General features: G+C 35.6%; 1 protein-coding gene across 2 annotated transcripts in view; it reads right to left on the minus strand.

Moving 5' to 3' along the window:
* WDHD1 (WD repeat and HMG-box DNA binding protein 1) overlaps positions 1-20,730 on the minus strand; it is a 59,037-nt gene that overhangs the window by 12,348 nt on the left and 25,959 nt on the right. For both annotated transcript variants that reach the window (XM_032405157.1, XM_032405156.1), the window contains 7 exons: positions 18,588-18,798; positions 15,642-15,829; positions 13,919-14,103; positions 10,486-10,727; positions 7,179-7,316; positions 6,291-6,447; positions 802-916 (listed from right to left, as the gene is read on the minus strand). In XM_032405157.1, coding sequence (XP_032261048.1) covers positions 802-916; positions 6,291-6,447; positions 7,179-7,316; positions 10,486-10,727; positions 13,919-14,103; positions 15,642-15,829; positions 18,588-18,798 — 1,236 coding nt within the window. The remainder of the gene's footprint in view (positions 1-801; positions 917-6,290; positions 6,448-7,178; positions 7,317-10,485; positions 10,728-13,918; positions 14,104-15,641; positions 15,830-18,587; positions 18,799-20,730) is intronic.

Raw genomic sequence — 20,730 nt, forward strand, 5'->3', positions numbered from 1 at the left:
AATATTTATCTTAAGATAACAGATTCTGGGGGCGCCTGGGTGGCTCAGTCGTTAAGCGTCTGCCTTCGGCTCAGGTCATGATCCCAGGGTCCTGGGATCGAGCCCCACATCAGGCTCTTTGCTCAGCGGGAGGCCTGCTTCTCCCTCTCCCACTCCCCCTGCTTGTGTTCCCTCTCTCGCTGTGTCTCTGTCAAATAAATAAAATCCTTTAAAAAAAAAAAAAAGATAACAGATTCTGAATAAAATAATTTTTGAAATACTCTTTGTATAGTTTATTTTGTAATTCAAATTTTAATGTGATACCAAAGCTTAACTTCATCTTCTGTCCTTAAAAAAAGGGAAATATAGCATTTTAAATAGTTTCTTAGCTATCATAGTTAATGCTCAGAGAATTTGGTAAACTATTTTTTAAGAGCTGGTTTGCTATTTGTTTAGATTAACTAATTACAAGATTTCAAATGACTTTTGATGGCACAGGGCTAGGACTAAACTGAGGCAAGCCTGGCCTAAAACACAATATTTATGGAGGCCTGCCCTCTCAGGCACTCACCCAACTCTGCGACTGAGAGCCTTACCCTGATGTTCATACCCATTTACCTCACAGACAAAATCCCTGGAAGCAGTGATGGCAATCAGGTACCCTGGTGATCATAAGCAGTCATCGTCCCTCCCTGCTACCACTATTTATTTAATTATAAAGTAATGAGTATTCAACACTGGTCATCAGGGAAATTTTTAAATGTCTACATCACAGGCATTATATTATCAAATTCAGAGTGTCAAGGTAAGATTTCCACATACCTCCATTTGTCCTTTCTCTGTTGCAATCTGACAATAAGGAAGCTTAAAGGATAATATAGCTACAGCAGGGCGCGGAAGAGTGGGAGGAAACCGAGAACCTTTGCAAGGAATGCACCTGTCAGTAAAAAAAAAGTCTCACCACAAAAACTTCCACCCAAATCATAAAAACTGTTAAAATATAAAATTTCTTAAATTCAGTAACTTGGAATAATATTATGCCAATAGCTGGCTTAATAATATACAACAAATTACTCTTTTTAACTTCACACCTGATTAGGTTTAAAAACTATCCCTCCCCATGCATTTCAAGAATTTCAACAATCCCTCCTCACATCAGTTTTTCCTTAGCAAATTGCCCACTTTTAAAATATGGCAGCTGTGCCATAAAGACTTGTCAAGGGATCCATGTTATAAAACAGATCACCCAAGATGAAATGCTGATAAAGCATTTCACTTTTATTTATCAGTTTGGTAAAAGTGTCAAATAAGAGAAAAAGATGGTGTTATGTCCAATACAGATAAGTGTCTATTACTAGATATTGGTAAAAGTGAAGCAGAAAATCCAATATATACCTGGTTATAATATATACCTGCTCTGCTAAATCAATGGTTGCCTTATGTGGTAATAAATAGCTCAGTGGGCAAGAACTTTGTCTAAACCTTTTCTGATTAGGATATGTAAGGTATTTAAAGACGACCATCAGTATGAATACTAATGTAATTTATTAATTAAAAAGCATTCATTAATCACAGAATGATATACGCACGTAGAATACCCTTTTAACTTATGTACTCCAAATTATTTATAAGAAAACCACTGGAAAACCATGCTCACACACTGTAAGTACCTTGGGTGAATTTTCTAATTTTTCTAGTCATTTAAAAATATAGTACAATAGTCAATGCTTATTAATAACCACCCATTTATAGTACAGCCTTTTAGTCATGGCTTAAAGTCATGACTTTCTTAAAGGGAAATACTAAGTAGAAATCAGATCCTCTGGTATAAATTTTTTTCATAAGTGTCTAATATTATCAAATGCCCACTAGAATAATTAAAAATTAATAAGTGGCAATACTCAGGAATTTTTTTCAAACTACAGAGGCCCCCCCTTCCTAATAAGATTTGAATACACCTTCTTTTTGTGACCATATAATAAAAATACAAACATGTTTTTAGAGCTCCAATATTTTTGAACATATAATTTCATTTCTTCTTCTTCCTTCCCTTTTATGATTTCATGTAAATCAGTGGTTGTCACCACACAATGTGAGGTAGCAATGTGAATACTTGAAAAAAATCTCTTGTAGCAATTCTGTCATTCACAAAAGCCAGTGGTTTATTAGTTATGCAAAATGAAAAAGAACATGTGCATTCAGAAAGGAATAAGTCTAATTATATACTTATATATGTATATTAACAAAATCAGAAGTAACATTGGGAGTAATCTTAATTGCCTTAACATTTATTTTTTCTATAAAAATACATACTCTCTTGTTTAAAAACATTTTATAGCTCAAATATTTTATTGACTTAGTCATAGTAAGCAACTGTCACAAAGAAAAATTAGGATTTTATTTATAGTTTTTTCAAGCCACATTTACATCAAAGCAGAGTACTAATTCACATTTCTTATCTTTTAAAGACTTGAAATAAAAAGACCTGTTCTCCATTAAATATCCCTTTCATGGAAGAAGAGGAAAAGCAAACTCATTTGACTGCTAATTTGGTGGGTTTTGCCTACAATGAATGAGCTTCCTGGAAACTGTGTGGCTAAACCATCTGGAGGAGAAAATGGAAAAAATAAACTACGGTTTACCAAGAAGACAAAATTACTTAAATTCCTTTTCAAATTAATAATAAAACTTGCTCTCTTACTAAAGGAAGAGTTGAAAAAATATCAGACTAGAGAAAATTGGGGCCAATGTCCAGACTAAGCTTCCCTCAGGCAACAAGTTTTGCTTTGTGTCCTGGGTTGCATGGAGGAGACTTTGTTCACAACTTGTTTAGAGCAGTTACTCACGAGTAGATAATGATTTTACCAGCCAACTCTTCCACTGCTGGCCTTATTTACCTTTATGTAGTGTAGCACATATAGTCAGTACTATAACAAACGCTAGTTAAACAAACAAAACTCAAAAAAAGAATTTGTTTTCAAGCATGTTAAATAACTCTTAAGAGCTTTTAAAAGCTAAAGAGAAAAGGAAGGGAGGCAGATGTTTGTAGAGAGCAAAGTAAACTCAGTTATATATTAACCAGTAGTGATCATGAAAAAAAATCTTCAGAGGAAACAATAAAGACAGTTTTTGCTAAACTGATGTGCGTTTCAAATGGAGATAGAAGTGACAGCTTCTATAGATTAGTAATTACTCATATTCATGATTAAAGGCAGGTGTTTTGTATGGACTCAAATGACGTGTTTTTAATTCTTTTATTTATATCCCTAGGAGTTGAACAGTTAAGTCATATGCTAACTCTATTTTTAACCGTTTCAGGAAATGCCAAACTGTACCAGTTTATATCCCTACCTAGTGCTGGTTAGGGTTCCAATTTCTCCACATGCTCAACAGCACTAGTTATTGTCCATCTTTTGGATAATAACCATCCTAGTGGGTATGAAGTGGTATCTCTGTGGTTTTGATTTGCATTTCCTTAATAACTAATGATGCTTAATAACTAATGAATATCTTTTCATGCGTTATAAGCCACGTGTGTTTTCTTTTGAGAAATGTCTATTCAAATACTTTGCCTATGTTTTGAGTTAACTTTTTTTGAGTTACAAGAGTTCTTTATATATTCTGATACACATCCCTTATCACATAAATGATGTGTTTCATCTTTTAAAAAATCTACATAGTATTCTAGTGTACACTTGTACATAACATTATTACCTATTCTTCTACTAATGGAAATTTAGGATTCCAATCCTTGGCTAATATCAACAATCCTACAATGTAGGATATCTTTTACATGTATCATTCCCACATGTGCTAGCAGCAGTACTTCCTAAACTTTAATGCGCACACAAAGCACCTGAAGATCTTGTTAAAATGCAGGTTCTGATTCAGTAGGTCTAAGTGATGCCTGAGATTCAGTGTTTCTTTTTTTTTTTTTTAAGATTTTATTTACTTGAGAGAGAGAAAGTGTGCGCATATGCATGTACGAAAGAGAGCATGGCGGGGTGGGGAGCTGACATGGGGCTTGATCACAGGACCCTGGGATCATGACCTGAGCTGAAAGGATATAATTAACCAATGAGCCACCCAGGTACCCTGATATTTGGCATTTCTAATAAGCTCCCTGGTGATGCTGATGCTGCTGGTCCATGGATCACACTTTAAATAGCAAGTACTAGTATATATGCTGGACAAATCCTAAGGCAGATAAAAAAGCACATGCATTTCTAATTCTGGTAGTTCTTGACAAATTGCCTTCCATAGGGATTGTAACCAATTTATACTCCTAACAGCAATTTTAAGTTTGATTATTTCCCCCCAGCCTCACCAACTAAGAGTGTTATCAAATTTTCAGATTTTCCTCATTTGATAAGTAAAAAGAGAATTCTTTTTAGTTTTGATTGTATTTTTCTTATTTTGGTATCTTTTCATATATTCAAGAGCCATTTTTATTTTCTTTTCTAACTACTGCCTTTCTTGAAATAGTCTACTTACAGCTTCTGTGATATGACCCTCTTCAAGTGATTTTTCTCTTATTTGCTTAGCTAATATTCCTTTTCCTCATTCAAAAGCTCCTTCTCCCAATATCTGACCTCTAAATGTTGGAATTTCTAAGGGGTGGGTTCTGTGACCTTTTTTGTTTCTTTCCCTCTCAGTGATCTCGTTTATTATTATGACTTTAAATACGTTCTATATTCTGGTGATTCCCAAATTTATATCTTACAATCATGTATTACAATACCTTCTTGATATCTCCATTTGGATATCCTGCAGGCATTTCAAACTTAACATACCCAAGAGAGAATTCGTTTTCATGTCTCTTATTTCTGTAAATGGTACAACTATCCATCTAGTTGCTTTAATTGGAGACACGGGTGTCATTGAGTCTTCTCTCTCACTCCCAACACCCCATCTATCACAAAATCCTACTGCTTCTATCTCAAATCTAGTTCCCTTAATTTCTACTGCCCCCACACTAATTCCAGCTATCCTTATAGCTCAGCTAGATGACTGCAAAATCCTCCTCAATGTTTCTCAATGGAGGCACTGATAGCACTTGGGGAAGGATAATCTGTAGTTGAGCAGGTCATCCTGCACACTGTAAGATGTTTGACAGCCCTGGCCACAGCTCTCTAAATGCCAGGGTAACTCCTAATCATTGTGATGGCTAAAAATACTACCCCACATCTCCAAACATCCTCAGAGAGCAGGATAAATCCCCTGACTGAAAACTGGGCTCCCTACTTTGTCTTTCCATTTACCACATGTATTTTTCTTTTTATAGTATAAATCAGATTACATCACTCCCCAGATAAAACTGTAGAATGGCTTCATGATACAACTTCAAATGAAATACTAACTTCTCTGTATGGTCTATGATGCAGCCTGTGTCTCACTTCCTGATATCATCATGGACTTAGGCCTCCCATCAACCCTCACTTCTCGTATGCTAGCCACATTTACATTCTTTCAATTCTTTAAACATACCTAGCTCTTTCTGACCTGAGGACCTTTATACATGCTGTCTATTCTGCATGGATCATTTTTCACTCCATTTTTGCCCAACAGACTCCTTGGCTTTGGGTCTCATTTTAATACTATCTGTATTAAGAGTCCTATGTGACCATGCTACCTAGAACGTGCCCTTCTGTTATTCCCCATCATGGGTCTACTCAAGATTAATTTGTGGCATTTATCCCAAGTAGTAATTAACATTTACTTATTTCTGTTATCTGTCTCCCCAGTCTATAAGCTCCATGAAAGCAGAGACCTCTTTGTTCACCAAGTACCTACACAATACCACTGCCAACTACTTAGACCAAGAAGATATCAGGTGTCAAAAAAGAGGAAAATATTTAATATTGAATAGAGACTATACAGATTGAGTTTTACACTTGCAGTCAACTACTAAATTTCTATTAGCCCTCTCCCTGGTTATAATTACTGAGGCTTTTAAAAATCTCAAAAAGCCACTAAATTATTCAATTCTAAATCATAGTTTAAAATAAAAGGCTGTAATAAAAGATGAAATGCCACATTTAGCCAGAACTCCCTTCCCTGTCTGGCTGAAATAATACTACAGTTACACCAATAAACTTAATTTCTATCTTGTTCAGTAAGTTCTAAGTCATGTTGAAAACTTCAAAATGAATATAAACAAATTTCTAAGTTAGTGAATATGGAAAGCAAATAAATGAACTAAGGTAAAGGACAAAAAAAATTTTTAAGTACCTCTAAACAAAAGAGTACAAAACAAAAAATTTCAAAGTACTTTTTAGAAAGAATCAACTAAGCACTTTCTAATAGCCTACCTCAGTTGCTGGGGATTTTCATGGATACCAACCACCCAGTAATGATCAGATTTTCCTTTGCAGTGTTCTCTTGTGTTACATATGGGAGTCCATGTATTACCAAGCCCTCTGTTAAGCATTCGAACAATGCCTTCTGAATCCATGTAACAGGGGGTACCTACACAGCAAATGAAAAAGAAATCACTCGGGGGAAATAGCTACATATTTGTGAAATAAATCCTATTTAAAAAATACATACCAATGATTCAATTGTCAATTCAAAAGCAAAAAGGTGAATAATTAAAGATCATTTCCCACAAAATTTCATTAACCACACAGAGTAAGATCTAACTGAATAAAAGAAAAAAAAATTGCATGTGATATGACTAAAATTTATCCAAGAGAAAAAGCTGATAGTTTCAGTGAGAACTATGCCACCTGCTGGAATATAGCAGTATTTGTAAAAGACAATTTCAGTTAAAAAAAAAAAAAAAAAAAAGTTAAACCTGAATCTGAAGTTTCGCTAGTTAAGAGAGACTTGGAAAAATGATCAGAACCTGATGCACAGTGATGATCTAAAGATCTTTGTCTTTAGTACTCTTCTTCCTCTTGCTTTCTTGGCCTTCTCACTGTTGTTTCCCAACTCCTCCTTGCTATCCATAACAAACTTTTAGAGAAATGTATTTCTCTCTTTGTATGTTCTCTAACCAGAATTCACATGAACAACAGATCTTATACATAAAACAACGGCTACCTTGCCTAACAATTCGTTTCCCACTGCCAACATAGTAAAGGAATTTAAACATACAATATAGACAATTTGCCTTAAAAAAACAATTAGGAATAAAACAATGGAACAATTTCTACTTGAAAAAATGTCTTTAATATAAATAAATGAGTTTATCTTGCCTTCAGCTGAAAATCCAACCCACACCAGGTAGGATTTCCTCGTAAGAGGAAGAGGATCACCATGTAATATTTGTTTTTTCTTTTTCCCCAGCTCTAGCAGTTGAACTCCAAGGCACTGATCACCATCAAATCCTGTACCTAGTGAGAATATATAAATAGAAATCAGGTATCAAAGACTATTTAGCTATAAAGCAGTCTAGAGTACCTTCTGTGAATTGACTTGATTTTGTGATGAATTCTTATATTAACTAACACTACCTTTTATGGATAACCCACCTGGTCTGAGGTACCATTCAGGTATTAGAAGCAGAATATTATGTTACAGGGACTAGTTATATAAAGTGGTATTAAGTGGTAATTCATTCACCCAAGAAATATTTACAAAGAGTTTACTATGTGCCAGGTACTAGGGCTACAATGGTAAAGACATGTCCTCATGAAATTTATATTCAGGTAGGGGAAGACTAACTTTGAAAAAGAAAAAAAATGTGAAGTGTTATCAAAGAATTAAAATAATAATGTGATACAGAGTGTCAGGCTGAGTGATTATTTTAGACTGGACAGTCAGAGGTGGCCTCTTTGAAAAAGTGAAATTTAGCTGAGATATAAATTGCAAATTAGTTAGGGGAAAGAGCTATAATATAGTAAGCAGAAGGAACAGCTAATGAAAAGGTCCTAAGATGGGAACAAGCTTGGTAAATTTGAAGAACACAAAGAAGCTAGTATGGCTAGAATGAATAACATGGAAGTGGCAAAAGATAAAGTTGAAGAGGCAGGCAAAGGTCAGATCATGTAGGACGTTCCTAGCTGTGATACAAAGTTTGATTTTTATTCTAAAGCAATGGGAAGTCATCAGAGGAATTTGAGCAGAAGAGGGACGTGTTCAGATTTATGTTTTTAAAAGATCACTCAGGCTGCTATATGGAGAATGGACTGTGGAAGGCAAGGACTGAAGCTAACAAGCCAGTTACAGGGCTACTAGTTCAAGAGAAGACATCTGGGTTGGACTGGGGTTTTAGTGGAGGAGATGAAAAGTCGGTTTGGAATGTTTTTACTCGATGGAACTGACACGGTGATACAACTTCACTGACAGGGTGATATAGGGGGATGAGGGAAAGAGAAGAATCCATGATTCGTTTCTGCCTTGAGTGGCTGGGTTAATATAATAGTATGCCATTTACTCAGATGGGGAAAACTAAGTAAAAGGCAAGGTGGAAGGTAAAAAACAAAAACAAAACCCCAAAGGTTTTATTATGACCAAGTTAAGTTTGAAATGTGTATCAAAATTGTACAAAGAGATTTGAAGTGGCCACTGGATATGTAAGTCTGTAGATACAAGGAGAGGGTAGGGCTGGTGATACTAATGTATAAGTCATGTACACACAGATATATTTAAAGCCACAGGCCCTGGGGTGCCTGGGTGGCTCACTTGGTTGAGTGTCTGCCTTCAGCTTGAGTCATGATCCCCAGGTCCTGGGATCGAGCCCCACATCAGGCTCGCTGCTCAATGGGGAGTCTGCTTCTCCCTCTCCCTGTCTACCACTCTGCCTACTTGTGCTGTCAAATAAATAAATAAAACCTTAAAAAAAAAATAAATAAAGCCACAGGCCTTAAGGAAATATCCCATAGTTTCTCAAACTGCATTTTTGAGCTATGAGTCAAGAAATCAATTTAAAGTTACAAAGAGTGTTTAAAGGAAACCGAAATCAGGGGCGACTGCCTGGCTAAGTCAGTTAAGCATCTGCCTTCGGCTCAGGTTAGGATCCCTAGGTCCTGGGATCCAACCCCGCATCGGGCTCCTTGCTCAGCCTGCTTCTCTCTCTCCCTCTGCCTGCTGCTCCCCGCTTGTGCTCTCTCTCTCTCTGTCAAATAAATAAATAAATACATAAATAAATAAATAAGATCTTTAAAGAAAACGGAAATCAAAGAGTAAATACTGTCCATGAGACTTTTATTTCAGTTACATTTACAGATATATACAGAATAGCAATGTAGAACGTACTTCTTATTAGGGCTAACAGTCAAAAGACTGGAAGCTCCTCATCTAGAGAGGGTACTAGAGAAGAGAGACAGAGTCCTGGAGCACTCCAGCTAAGAGGCTGGCATAGGAGGTGCAGCCAGCAGAATAGCTAAAGGAGTTATCAGGAAGAAAAACATCCGGAGTGATGTCACAGAATCAAAAAAAGGAAAGTGCTGGATGGGGGATGGGTAAAATAGATGATAGGGATTAAGGAGTGCACCTGTTGTGATGAGCACTGGGTGATGTATGGAATTGTTGAATCACTATATTGTATACCTGGAACTAATATAACACTGTATTTTAAATATGCTGGAATTAAAATTTAAAAAAAGAGAGAAAGATGGAACTAGAGTGTACTGTGCTAAGCAAAATAAGTCAGTCAGAGAAAGATAAATATCATATGATATCACTCATATGTGGAATTTAAGAAACCCAACAGATGAACATAGGGGAAGGGAAGGAAAAATAAAATAAGATAAAAACAGAGAGGGAGGCAAACCATAAGAGACTCTATAGTTAAGAGAACAAACAGGGTTGCTGGAAGGAAGGTGGGCAGGGGGATGGGCTAGATGGATGATGGGTTATTAAGGAGGGCACTCATTGTGATGAGCAGTGGGTGTTACATGTTAAGTGATGAGTCACTAAATTCTACTCCTGAAACCAATACTACAGTATTTATGTTAACTTGAATTTAAATAAAATTTTTAAAAAATAGAAAAAGAAAGTGTTTCCAATGGAATGACCAAAAAAATAAGCATAACAAGATTATCAGTAATCTTTTTTTTTTTTTAAAGTAAGCTCTAGGCCCAACATGGGATTTGAACTCATGGCCCTGAGATGAAGGTCACCTGCCCCATATCAATAATCTTGATAAAATCAGTCTTGACAACATAGTGGTGGGGACTGAAGACAGAATATGAGGTGAAGAAAAGGAAGCAGCAACTTTTTAAGTCATATTCAAGTTGACTTGCTCCTGCACACTAGAAGTTAGTTTATTTTTTGAGGCATTTAAACTCTGAAAATTCTTTTAAGATTTAGACATGGAAGTAACTAACCTTGGAATTCTTTCTAGAACAGTTTCCCTATAAATAAAATATTTTCATTTTCATTGCATTTAGTGAATACAACAAAATTCTGTACATTCAAAGACGACACTGATTCAAATACTAAAACGAATGCAAAAGCAGGTATATAACCCAAAACAACAGAAAGAGAAAAAAAACTCAAGTAATTTTCATTTTACTTCAGGTCCCGGTAAAATTATAAAAGACTAGAAAAAAAATCTACCTCTATGATAAGCAATGAAAAGCTGTTCTCCATGTCCTGCCATTGATACTACAGGCCCAGGAAGACTGAAGAGCTCTTTCTGAACACCTCCAATAGTGAACAATCGAAGGAGCATGGCACTGGTGGCAGCAGCTGCCCATCCCAGACCAAGACATATAGCTTCAATATCTTCATTCTGAGGCATGTCTACTATCCACTCTTTGCTTGAATCCCAAGAACTAAAGTGCAGACAGTGAAGCTTGCTAAAAATTGAGACAAGACAGAAACAACCAAACTTTCATATTTGATATTTTATATATATAAAACTAATCATGATACCCAGTGACAAAACCAAATAGCTAATTTTTTTATTAAACATAAATAGTACAAAAATAGCTTTGAGAAAGTAATTATGAAATATCCTTAAAATGAACTATATTAAAACCATTAACAGTTATGTTAACAGGGAAATGCTCATAACTTCATGTTTCACTAACAGGAAAATGCTCATAACTTAATGTTAAGTGAAAACAGGCAGACTAAAATCTGCAGAATATGATCCTAGGTTGCAAATGTGCAGAAAAATCACAACTAAATTTTTAAAAAGGGAAGAAGCATCAAAATGTTACAGAAGAGTTCTTTCACTGCCAAAAAAATTTAATACAGGAAAACAAAGGAAAAAAAGGAAAAACAATCACACATAATCCCACCAGCAAGATCCCACCACTGCTAACAATTTGATATATGTTTCCAGTCTTTTTTCTTTGCATAGATACATACATGTAAGTTATTAAAGTTAAGCTTGGGAATGCAGATACTATAGTATTTGGAACCAGAGGTAGTACTGATTTTCTGAAGAGTAATTTTAAATTCAATTTTTTTTTTTTTAAAGATTTATTTATTTATTTGAGAGAGAGAGAGTGAGAGCAGGAGCCAGCGGGGGGGGGGGGGGGGGGGGGGGGGGGGGGGGGGGGGGAGCAGCAAAGGGAGAGGGAGAAGCAGAATCTGCTGAGCAGGGAGCCCGATGAGGGGCTCAAACCCAGGACCCTGGGATCATGACCTGAGCCAAAGGCAAACACTTAACCAACTGAGCCACCCAGGCACCCCTAAATTCAATTTTAAAATGAAAAGTAACATTGTATATAGCTGTGAAATAACATATCCAGGAAAATAGAGAAAGACACCTGAAATCAAAATTGCACATGGAAACAAATGTTCTAATTATGTAAGACTCTGAGTTGAAGACACTGAGGCAACAGTGTTTTATTTTAGTGAACTAATTTAATTCAATAATGAAGTATTGAGTGGATTTTACAATGTGTAAATTAGGAAACTATTAAAATGTTAAAATGTGTTTTTCAGACTCTAATGCATACTCAATCACCTGTGGATCTCATTAAAATGCAGATTTTGATTTAGGTCTGGGGTGGGGTCTGAGATTCTGTTTTCAACAAGCTTCCAGGTGACCCATGCCCCTAGTTTGTGGACCACACTTTGAGCAGCAAGAAGCTAATGTATTCAATCAGGATTAATTTCAAATCACCTCGGAGTTGGTAAAATCTATAATCAAGTATATAAGCACTAAAATCAGCTGAAGAAAAGAGATCAGGAAAAGGCAATCTGGCTAAAATAACTGAAAGCTGAATAAAAATATTTTTTCTTCCTTAAAAAAATATGGATAGATTCAGCATTTCACTGCTTTTCCATCATAATTCTGTCTATGTATCTGCTTACCCAATATTGTTCTGCCCCCTCCCTTTTTTAAAAGTTTCAGTTCTAACCTATAGTGACAAAAAAACCCCAAAAAACAAAAAAACAGAAAAAAACCCAGGTCAGTAGTTGTCCAAGGCTGGTATTAACTGCAAAGGGATACAAGGGTACATTTTTGAGTGATAAAAAATATTTTGAGGGGCACCTGGCTGGCTCAGTCAGTAGAGTGTGTGACTCTTGGTCTTGGGATTGTGGGTTCAAGCCCTACATTGGTGTAGGGATTACTTAAAAATATAGCAGCAATGTCCACAATAGCCTAACTATGGAAAGAGCCCAAACGTCCATCAGCAGATGAATGGATAAAGGAGATGTGGTATAGGGACACCTCGGTGGCTCAGTCAGTTAAGCGTCTGCGTTAGGCTCAGGTCACAATCCCAGGGTCCTAGGATCGAGTACCGCATCGGGCTCCTTGCTCAGCAGAGAGCCTGCTTCTCCCTCTGCCTGCCGCTCCCCCTGCATGTGCTCTCTCTCTCTGACAAATAAATAAATTTAAAAAAAAATATGTGGTACACACACACACACACACACACACACACACACACACACACACGATGGAATATTACACAGCCATCAAAAAATGAAATCTTACTATTTGCAATGACATGGATGGAACTTAAGTGTATTATGCTAAGCGAAGTAAGTCAATCAGAGAAAGACAATTATCATATGATTTCACTGATAGGTGGAATTTAAGAAACAAAACGGAGGATCATAGGGGAAGAGAGGAAAAAATAAAACAAGATGAAACCAGAGAGGGAGACAAACCATAAGAGACTCTTAATCATAGGAAACAAACTGAGGGTTGCTGGAGGGGTAGGGGGGGTGGGGGGATAGGGTAACTGGGTGATGGACATTAAGGATGGCATGTGATGTAATGAGCACTGGGTATTATATAAGACTGATGAATCACAGATCTGTACCTCTGAAACCAAAAATATATTTTATGTTAATTAATTGAATTTAAATTAAAAAATGTTTGAAAAAAATTTAAAAAAATAAAAAATAATTTTTTGATTGTGATAGTTTTTACCTGAATACACACACATTCGTTAAACTCATCAAACTGTATACCTAAAACAGGTATATTTTATTGTACATGAATTACACTAATAAAGTAAATTTAAAAAGGAGGCAGGGGTTTATACAAAAAGAAATCTAGAAGAATACATACCAAATTGTTAACAGTGGTTATATCTGAGAATAGAATTCAGGGGGGAGTTTTTATTTCCTAAAAATCCTGTACTGCTTTTTTGTTTACAGTATATATATTAAATATTATATGGAAATAATTATAATAATAATTATATAATATACCATATTATATACATCTGTATATTATATGTATATATCTTACAATAGTAATGAAACAGAGTAACAATGTTTAATCTAACTCTTTAATTTCTCTTGCAATTACAAATTGTGAATTGTGTCGTCAATTCCTCCCCCCTCCAACGCAGGGCTTGAACTCACAACCCTGAGATCAAGACCTGAGCTGAGATCAAGAATCAGATGCCTAACCGACTGAGTCATCCAGACGCCCCATGTCATCTGAAATTGTAATTAGAGAATGTAAAGGACAGGACAATTAGGCAAAAACAGACATGTTCTGAGGTATTATGTATGAAACTCTTCTGTATCTAACAATTCAGCAGTGACAAATTCTTCCTAATAATCTGGAATTTACCTTGCGAGTTCATCAGTGCTTTCACATGCCAACAAAACAGCTTCGTAAGAAAGATCTGCTACTGTGTAATTCAAACTGTTTGATAAGTGTGTTGCATGGTGTATGGAGGTATCATGGAACTCCACATCTATGGCATTGTCTTGTTCATCATTATAGCAGCGAATAATTCCAACAGAGTTCCACACCTACAAACATTAAGGTTAAATACAAGTCTGAGAAAAATTAAAGGTCCTAGAATCAGTAGACTAAAGTAGTACAAATTAATAAATATAATTCAGTCTATCAAAATTGAAGTTATGGGAGCAACCACAGCTCATCTACCTTTAAATAGTTTCAAGTAAGAGTAGTGACATCAGAACTACAATTACTATCTATTCTTTTCATAAGAAGGCACATAAATATTTACTAGCAAATGGAGTATTTCATTTAATATTTTAAAAATTACATGACTGCCATAAAAAAATACAATTCTGAACAACCAAACCATTAAATTCTACAAAAGAAATATCTCAAAAATTTATTTACTTATAAATATGGATACAAATGACAGGATATTTTCCTATTCCAACTAACTGCTTTATACTGTAGGAAAAAATACACACATTTTAAGGCAACATAAATCAATACCGTTTAGAAAACTTACCTTCCACCCATATATACTACAGGCTCACACACTAGGCTCTAATGTTTCCTTTTCTCTACTACAAATAACTATAAATAAAATAGCTGACAATAAAAAATTAAGACCTATTACTTGATGATTACGGACAGCAATAAAAATTTTATTAAAATAAAACATCACCTTTAATATTTACATACAAATTTATGCCAGGCCTATACCTTTCAAAAAGGACAAGAGGCAAAGTCCTCAGTGGAAAACCTTAAATAACCAACAAATAAAAATATTAAACTTTTAGTTCTCAAAACAAAAAGCTAATATATTCATTCATCCATTTAGGAAATATAATCTTAATGCCTACTGTGTCATACCTTTTTCTAAGTGCTATCAGTAAACAAAACAGAAACATTTCTTATTCTTCCGGAATTTACATTCCAGTGGGGTGGGTGGGGAAAAGAGGCAAATACTTTGTTTTCCATAGTACTTATCACCTTCTAATATATTAAACTAGGAGGTGCCTTCAAAAAACACCTTCTGGGGCACCTGGGTGGCTCAGTCGTTAAGCGTCTGCCTTCAGCTCAGGTCATGATCCCAGGGGCCTGGGATCAAGCCCCACATCAGGCTCCCCGCTCGGCGGGAAGCCTGCTTCTCCCTCTCCCTCTGCTGCTCCCCCTGCTTGTGCTCTCTCTCCCTCTTTCTCTGTCAAATAAATAAAATCTTTAAAAAAAAAAAAAACACCTTCTAACTAGTGTTTTGAAATCAGTATAAACTTTTAAATAAAAATATGAGAAATCAAGTTTGGAAGTACAGTCAAGAGATATTGCAAGATATACAGTCACATTATGTTCATTATATGTCACTTTGCAAAGCAGAATTTCATTTAACATGATTTCCAATAATAAGGCTGAAATAAGATTAAAACTGTAAGTTAACCATAAAATAAATCAACCACAAAATTATAATGAACCAAAGTGCTCCAGGCCAGTATCAAGGTTTTTAAAAATATTTTGTACCAAACAAAATTAATTATAATGAGATAAAATACTTACAAGTTAAAGAGTTAGATAAAACTATTTTAAAGTTAAGTGTAGATCCAAGGCTTACCATGAACCTATGTGTGAGATGCATGGGCGTAGAACCTGACTGGAATGGCTTTTGCCGGGGAGTTGGCATTGGCCCATCATAAAACGGCCTTTGGGATGTTACAAGTGGTAGATTATGAATGCTGTCTGCCTGATCATCTTCCTCCTCCTCTCTGAGAAGACTAGAACCAGTTTTTAACATTGTAACATCTAAAAAACAAAGAATTATAATTAGAGAATCATAAATACCAATGATCTTGAAAAAAGAAAGCATTATGCAATCTAAATAACCGTTTCCACTCATACTTAATAATATTAACATGCTATCTGCCTCTTCCACTATGTTAACATTTACAGTGATGGTGCAAAAACAATGGAGGGTAAAACTGTTGGTGTGGTAACATGAATTAGGGTAGTGGCACCAATCTGTATTAGTAGTCGACTAATACAGTTAGTTAACCACCACTCAATTGCAGTAAAAATACTAATTCTGTTGAATCTTGATCTAGCATAAATTTTTAAAAAAATGTTCTCTGTGCTAAAATGGGAAGTGTGCATAAAGTGTGATGTCTGCCCCCCCCCCCAAAAAAAGCATTTGTGCAATTGAGTTGTAAGCTGAACTAGTTGATTTTTTCATGGAACATCATTTTTACTTGAAAGAATGCCAGATAAACTATGGCTATGCCGACCTTGGTATGTGGTAAACATTTTCTTTAAATAAATGAAGTTGATCATTTAAGAAAAATAACTGACAAATTTGTTGTCAATGATAAAATTTGAGTTTTCAAGCAAAAATCAGAATATTAGAAAACTTGTACCTGCCACCATGAGCTTGACTGCTTCCTAATATTTAAAAACTTCTGATGAGATTGGTGATGATACTAACAAATATAACCCTGGATAATGTGTCAATATTAAAAGACCCATAGACCTGCAGAGAATCAGTATTTTCCAAATTACCAATGCATATATTGCAAAATCAAACATGGTAAATTAAAAGATCCGTTCAAGTCAGACCAATGGATTTTAATGTAATACAGCTGGAATGTTCACTGGAGTTTCTGGATTCCACATTGCAAGTAAGTTGAATTTTTGCTACAGTAGCAAAGAAGAATATCTACAAGTATTTCAACAGGCTGTTAAAATATTCCCCTTTCAAACCACATGTTCATGTGAACCTGAATATTCTACACATACGTCAAGCAAAAACAACATATATGGCAGTAGACTGAATTCTGAGGCATGAGAGAATTCAAGTCATCTTCTATGCCAGACCCTAAAGAAACTTGCAAAAGGATAAAATAATGCCACTTATCTTACGAAATTTTCCATTTGAAACGTTTTTTATGTTTACATAAATGAGTATGTTAAATATTTTTTAAATTTCTCAGTTTTAGTTTCTAATATGGTAAATAACAATAGATATAACTCCATAAATGATTTTCTTTGGGATCCTCAAAAGTTTTTAAGAATGTAATGAGCTCCTGAGACCAAACATTTTAGGACTTCTGTCCTATAAAACCCTATATGATTTAAATGTAGCACAATTCACCACCATAAAATGGTATTTGGCATTTTACTTGATAATGTTCAAATGTGCTATTTTAGCATGCAAGTTGTTGCAATAGACACTTTATTTAAAGGTTTTTTATTTTATTTATTTTTTTAAAGATTTTATTTATTTATTTGACAGAGAGAGACACAGCGAGAGAAGGAACACGAGCAGGAGGAGTGGGAGAGGGAGAAGCAGGCTTCCCGCCGAGCAGGGAGCCCGATCCCAAGACCCTGGGATCATGACCTGAGCCGAAGGCAGACGCTTAACAACTGAGCCACCCAGGCACCCCTAAAGGTTTTTTAATTGTAATCTCTATTTCCTTAACAGATACTATACTATTTGGGTTACATATTTCTTGAGTTAGCTTGGTAGCTTGTTATCTTTCAAAGAATTTGTCCATTTTATCAAAGTTGTTACATTTATGGGCACAAAGTTGTTCATAACATTCTCCTTTATTCTTTTGTTATTAATAGCAGTGCTATCTTACAGAAATGAGTTACATATATAATTTTAAATTTTCTAGTAGCCTTATTTTAAATAGTAAAAAAAAAAAACCCCAGGTCTAATTAATTTTAATATTATTTTATATTAAAATACTATAATTTCAACATGTACTCAACGTAAAAAAGGACTAAAATATTTTTGCATTCTTTTCATACTGTCTTCAAAATCTGGTTGCATTTTACACTTACAACACATCTCATTTTGAACTAGCCACATTTCAAGTGCTCAATAGCCACAGGTGGCTAGTGGCTACCATACTGGATACTATAGGTCTATAGGATCTATGGTGATGACTCTCCTCTCATTACTTATATTAGTCATTTGTGCCTTCTTTTTCTTTCTGGTCAGTCAGGATAGAGATTTAACAACTTTACTCATCTTTTCAAAGAATTAGCTTTTGGTTTCATTGACTTTCTTTACAGTTTTTTGGTTGTCAGTATCATTGAATTGTTTTTTATTTTCTTCCTTCTGCTAGTTTGGAGTTAATTTCCTCCTCTTTTTTTTTTTTTTTTGAAGATTTTATTTATTTATTTGACAGAGAAAGACACAGTGAGAGAGGGAACACAGCAGGGGGAGTGGGAGAGGGAGAAGCAGGCCTCCCGCCAAGCAGGGAGCCCAATGCGGGGCTCGATCCCAGGACCCTGGGATCATGACCTGAGCCGAAGGCAGGCGCTTAATGACTGAGCCACCCAGGCCCCCCTCCTCTTCTTTTTCTAAATCTTGCTAAAGCAGAAGCTTAGATCATTGATTTGAAACCTTTCTAACATATATTTAATACATTTCCCTCTATGCACACTGCGTTAGCTACATTCTACAAATTTAATAATGACTTCAAATAATACTTTTAATAAAAAATTGAAAAGATCAATCAACAGGACAGATAATCAGATCCACAAAGTCAATACATACCAACTGAGTTTTCATCATCTTCTAGGATGTGACTTCGCTGTCTAGGACGACCTGAGGCCAGCATGAGGTCGTCATCCTCTTCCTCATCATTTATAATCCTCTTTGAAAAAGAGGGGGTCTCAACTGCATTGTCATTTAGAAAATCACCAGCATTATTTGTATCATCTCCATCAAAAAGATCATTGTAATCCTTTTCCACTCTGCTAGAAACCTTGAACAAATTAACATAAATTACAAAGTATTAGTGAACTATTTAGATAAACTCAATTACTCAAAAGGCAATTCTGTAATATGCACCTATACATTCTACAAAGTAAACAAATGCCCTAACAAGAATAATTAATAAATGTACTTACGAGGACTATATATTTATGTGAGACCTAGTCCTTACTTTAAGTGCCTTATAGTCTATGGATGGGACAGGAGTGTAGGACAGATATGTAAAGAAATACTATATATACCCCAAATACAAGGCAAGATTTTACTCCTCAAAAGTCATTCTCCAGAGAAGTCACCTAAAGTCCCCATAAAGTCTCTTATTATAAGATATTCTCTCATTTACTTTTATTTTAAATATACTTTATTTGCTTAGGTAGGATATGTTTGCTTTCAATGATCTCATTTAAAGCTAGCTTTTTTATGGGCTTTTTTTTTTTTTTTGGATGCTTATAAAAGTAAATGGATAGAACCAACAGACAAAGGAGGCAAGGAAATTCAACATTAATCCCTGACTCCTAGGAATATGAACGTTGTAGATGTAGAATCTACCATTGTAGATCCCAGATATCACTGTAAACAGTTTTTGAGATCACATTACTATATTTGTTGGGTAATCTCCATGCCCAACGTGGGCCTCGAACTCAAAACCCTGAGATCAAGAGATGCATGCTCTACGGACTCAGCCAGCCAGTGAGATCATTTTAAAAAGTGAATAGTGGGTGGCTCAGTCGGTTGAGCACCTGTCTTCAGCTCAGGTCATGAACCCAGGGTCCTGGGATCAAGCCCTGCGTCGGGCTCCCTACTCAGCAGGGAGTCTGCTTCTCCCTCTGCCCCCCCCCCCACCGTGCTCATGCTCTCACGCTCTCTCTTGCTCTCTCAAATAAATAAAATCTTAAAAAAGAAAAAAGTCAATAGTAAGCAGATACACTGTAGAGTTCACAACTGACTCCTATAGGATAAATGAAAACTGTACAAATGTTAAGCCAATGGAAACTTATAATTTGGTATAAAATTCTAATGAGAGTGCCATTAACAGATTCAAAAGGACTTTATCACAAATCTTTTAGATGGAAGTACATAAAATTGTGTTCTAGAAAACTAATGTTTAATGAAATGAGAAAACAGGAAAAATATGCTTTTCTAAACTCCTGTATTTAAACATGATTTGAAAGGAATAATTAAGAACTGAATGCTCTACAAAAATATTTAACTTTTTCTTTATATTTAACTATTTTATCTATAGTCCTAAAAGTTTATGTACTCACTTTGTTAAAAACTTTTTTTGGATTTTCTTATTAAAAAAATGAGGATTTTTGGGGGGCGCCTAGGTGGCTCAGATGGTTAAGCATCTGCCTTCGGTTCAGGTCATGATCCCAGGGTCCTGGGATGGAGCCCCACACTGGGCTCCTGGCTCAGCGGGGAGCTGCCTCTCCCTCTCCCTCTGCCTCTCCCCCTGCTCATGCTCTCTCTGTATATCTCTGTGTCTCAAATGAATAAATAAAATCTTAAAAATAAATAATAAAGGGCGCCTGGGTGGCTCAGTTGGTTAAGCGACTGCCTTCGGCTCAGGTCATGATCCTGGAGTCCCGGGATTGAGTCCCGCATTGGGCTCCCTGCTCGGCAGGGAGTCTGCTTCTCCCTCTGACCTTCCCCCCTCTCATGTTCTCTCTCTCTCTCACTCTCTCAAATAAATGAATAAATAAAATCTTTAAAAAAATTAAAAATTAAAAATTAAAACAAAACAAAACAAACAAATAAATAAATAATAAAAAATGAGCATTTTTGCCTTATACTTATGATGAGGTCCATAAAGTGTTAGAGGTGTTATGACAGAAATATGTACTGTGAAGAATAAAAGCAAAAAGAAGAGTGGGCAATTCTGGATATAAGGGTTAAGGTTTTATAAGAGGTGACCTTTGAACTA

This window comes from Phoca vitulina, unplaced genomic scaffold, assembly GCF_004348235.1.
Source record: "Phoca vitulina isolate PV1807 unplaced genomic scaffold, GSC_HSeal_1.0 scaffold7, whole genome shotgun sequence".
Lineage (NCBI taxonomy): Eukaryota > Metazoa > Chordata > Mammalia > Carnivora > Phocidae > Phoca > Phoca vitulina.